Here is a 3589-nt window from a genome sequence, read left to right as displayed (position 1 = left end):
AGAGATTGGGAACTAAATTGCGATATATAATGTTCATGAAATTTGTAGGCCAAGCTGCTGATTCACATGCCGTGGACATCGCTTCCCTGGAGGAGGACCTGAAGGCCAAGATAGCTGTCGCTCAGGCCATGGCGGGGCAACAGGACACCGGCGCGCCACCGTGCCCCATCACCATCGCCGTGGTTGGACATCTGACCCGCGACGTCGAGCCGCGCCACGTCTCCATCGGCCCTTACAGTCGGTTCAAGAAGCCGGACCTCGCGACGGACGACGAGAAGGCAGAAATCCTCGGCTCCGTCCTGTCGGCCGCGAGTACAGGCACGACGTTGAGGATGTGCCTCGACGAGATGGCTGTCCTGGAGCACAGAGCGAGGAGCTGCCACGCCCACACCTTTAGCATGGAGAGCAAAGAGTTCGTCCGCATGCTGCTCCTCGACGGCTTCTATGTGCTGCTCCGGTTCGGCCGCGCGCGTTCCAACCGGAAATGGCATGAACGCGCACACGGCCAACCGCCACCCGCCGGTGAGCGGCGCGCCGTCGTTACCGGCGGCTGCAGGCGGTGACAGGCGGCAGGACGTCGCGGTGGCGCATGACGTGTTCTACCTAGCAGAGAACCAGATACCGTTCTTCGTCATCGACAAGATCCACCAGCTGATCACTTCGGACAATGGCGTTTCTGCGGCGGCCACAATCGCGGAGTACATCCGGGAGCTCTTGAAGATTCATTACTCGGTGGCTACGCCGAGCTTGGCGGAGCCGGCATGGCCAGGCAACCTGCTGCATCTGCTGCACATGCACTTCAAGCCCACTGTCGCCCCGCCGTCCACGTGCAGTGGAGACGCCACCGACGAGCCCGTCCGCTGGTGGCGCAGGGCGATGGAGTACCACTTCGCCGGGGTCAAGTTCAAGGGCCGTCCCCTCGGCACGAAGGAGACCCAATGCTTCCTGGATGTCAAGCTTGACAGGAGCGGCCGCACGCTGGAGGTTCCCCACCTGGACATCGACGCCGAGACGTTTCCCCTCCTGCGCAACCTGATGGCGCTGGAGCAGCGAAACCCGGACGCGGCGGGGAGCCTCGTCACGGCGTACTGCGTCTTCATGTCGCAGGTGGCGTGCAAGGCGGCGGACGTGGCGCTCCTCTCGAAGAGGGGCGTCGTCGCGCACGGCCTCGGCAACGACGGCGAGGTCGCCACCTTCTTCGCCGATCTCTGCAAGGATGTGGTGTTCACCGTGGATGACCCGGCTTCCAAATACCTGAGGGCCACGTGCCAGGAACTGGAGAAGCAGTTCCAGAGTAACTGGAGACGGTGGGCGGCGTGGCTACGGCAGAAATACTTCAGCAACCCCTGGCTCACTGTCGGGCTAGCGGCAGCGGCGGTCGGCTAGCTTGTGCCGTGGTGCAAGCTGTGTACTCTGTTTTCAGTTACAGTCCAGGATCGCATTAGCTGGCTAGAATACTAGAACTTCAGAAATGGCGCCGTCGCCGTACTACTCTAGAGAACACACTCTGTAGTAAAGAGAGACCACCTTAATTAACTTATTCTCATCTTACCACTGATGGAATGTCGTCATATGTGACAGGGATAGTATCTGAAATAGTTGGATCAAACAATCGTCAGTGATATGATAGCTATCTCAAATGTGCTTTGCATAAACTGAGATACCAGAAATCACCAATTAGTTCTTCTGGCCATGTGTAATAATGTGTGTATTTTGATTTTTTTGTCAGCGTCGCAAGGGTGGTAACGGATCATAGCTCCAGTGCTCTTTTCACAATCCAACTTAGTCCTTATATATATTTAGCTTAAAGTTGAATAAAATTAGAGCTGGTCTTTTTAGGGCCCGGCGCTTAGATTGTCTAGGCTAAAATTTGGTGATAAGGACATCACCAAGATGGATACGTACGAGCCTTGCCATTGGTCAAGTTACTGGTCGCCATCAACTTGTACTCCGTGTTCGGTTCGGATTCAGCATACCACTGTGGGCGGAATCGGCCACATCTCCCTCATACGGTATCGAAACAATGCGTTCTTTGATGCCTTGGAAAGCTAACGACAAAAGCTTTCTTTTGATATTGGTATTGGATCTAGAAGCAACATGGATCATCCTGTATGACCACGATAAGATGTTGCGTCACCAGTCTTGCATTGGGCTGTGTCGGGTCTTGTATCTTGTTGGGCCTTAAGCTCATGTTGCGGGCGCGCCCCTGGTCGCCCAGACCCTAGCTCGTCCATTTTGATATAATCTCAGTAGCCGTCACCGTAGAAACTCGGTTTTTTTAGTTCTAGTGTTCTATCGAGAGATTGATTCATTGTAACTGTGGCCACAAGTTCTTTTATGATGATCCAAGGCTCCTATTCTTGTTCTCCTCGATTGTGTCGATTAGTCCTTTAGAATTGAGAGCTCGAACCTTTTACTTAGATCCATTTCTTATACATTTGCAATTTCAGATTGCATGTTTCTACTTTCTTGCTTGTGTTTTTTGATTCGTTTGCAGGGAAATACCTTCTTGGCGAGATCAATCAAGTTGTGCTTGGTTGATAACCAACGGAGCAGCTTGTGTTTTCCACCAATCGAATCTATCGTACCAATCGGAAGATTGGGATAGTGCTACGTCAAGTAGTATAATGATTCAAGTTACCCGTGAGGTATATTACCATGTTTTCCTTTAGATTCACCTCGTTCCTTTGCTTATAGTCCATGAAAAGCCAGCAAAATATATATATACATATATGCATACATATATATAGAATTACTTATTCTATAGCCGGCTACAGATGAATAAGTAATTCTGAGTGTGTTGATTAATATTTAGCACCTCGGCAACGCCACCCACAGCGCCGCGAGTAGAAAATGAAAGGGCACCAAACCACCCACCACCATAATTACCCCCACCCGGCGAAGTAAAGGCAGGCAAAACCATAGAGTAAAAGATACATGGCTTTTTACCGTCCACGTTTTGGATAGAATATGGGAACTGTTTGAAACTCTGGGGAATCGCGTCATTAATAGCTAATAGATGCTCCCACGTATTTTCCTCTGCTGATTCCATCCTATTAACTGTGCCAGCCCCTCTCTCCCCCCCTAATTGATCCCACGACCGTATAATTTTCAAAGCAAACCCTAAAACGATCTACCAATTTATTCCCAGCTAATTGAACTAAAACACGATTTGACATTATATATATAACTCCCAACGACCCTTACTCTCCTGACACAGATCGAGTTGCGGAGAAACCTAGGTGGCGGCGCATGGCAGACTGGCGGCAGCCCCATCCCTCACCGGCGTTGTTGTCCTCCCAACGGTTGGGAGACGGCATTCTGGTGTATCTCGGCATGCACACGGCTTCTGGAGCTACGGCCGTGCAGAACCACCTTGAGCAGATGTGCCGACGACCTTGCTTGCACATCCCTGCGCCTCTTTACCAGCACATCATCGATAAGTTTAGCAACCACAGAGGCTGTGGCACCATTCATCCCTCACACAGGCGGGTAGGAGACGCCGTCGAGGTGCATCTCGGCATGCACCTGGCAGCCGTGGCTTCGTCTCAAGGTCAATGTGCGAGCGTGCCCTCAATTCCAAATTTCA

General features: G+C 51.9%; 1 protein-coding gene across 1 annotated transcript; it reads left to right on the top strand.

Moving 5' to 3' along the window:
* Positions 1-347: 347 nt before the first annotated feature.
* Positions 348-1386, top strand: LOC112878670 (UPF0481 protein At3g47200-like). Its single transcript, XM_025942905.1, has 2 exons — positions 348-469; positions 528-1386. The coding sequence occupies exons 1-2, from the start codon at positions 348-350 to the stop codon at positions 1384-1386; spliced, it is 981 nt and encodes a 326-aa protein (XP_025798690.1).
* Positions 1387-3589: the final 2203 nt, after the last annotated feature.

The sequence above is a fragment of the Panicum hallii genome, unplaced genomic scaffold (genome assembly GCF_002211085.1).
Source record: "Panicum hallii strain FIL2 unplaced genomic scaffold, PHallii_v3.1 scaffold_330, whole genome shotgun sequence".
Lineage (NCBI taxonomy): Eukaryota > Viridiplantae > Streptophyta > Magnoliopsida > Poales > Poaceae > Panicum > Panicum hallii.
Note: the sequence above shows the minus strand (reverse complement) of the source record. Positions and strands in the feature narration are given on the sequence as shown.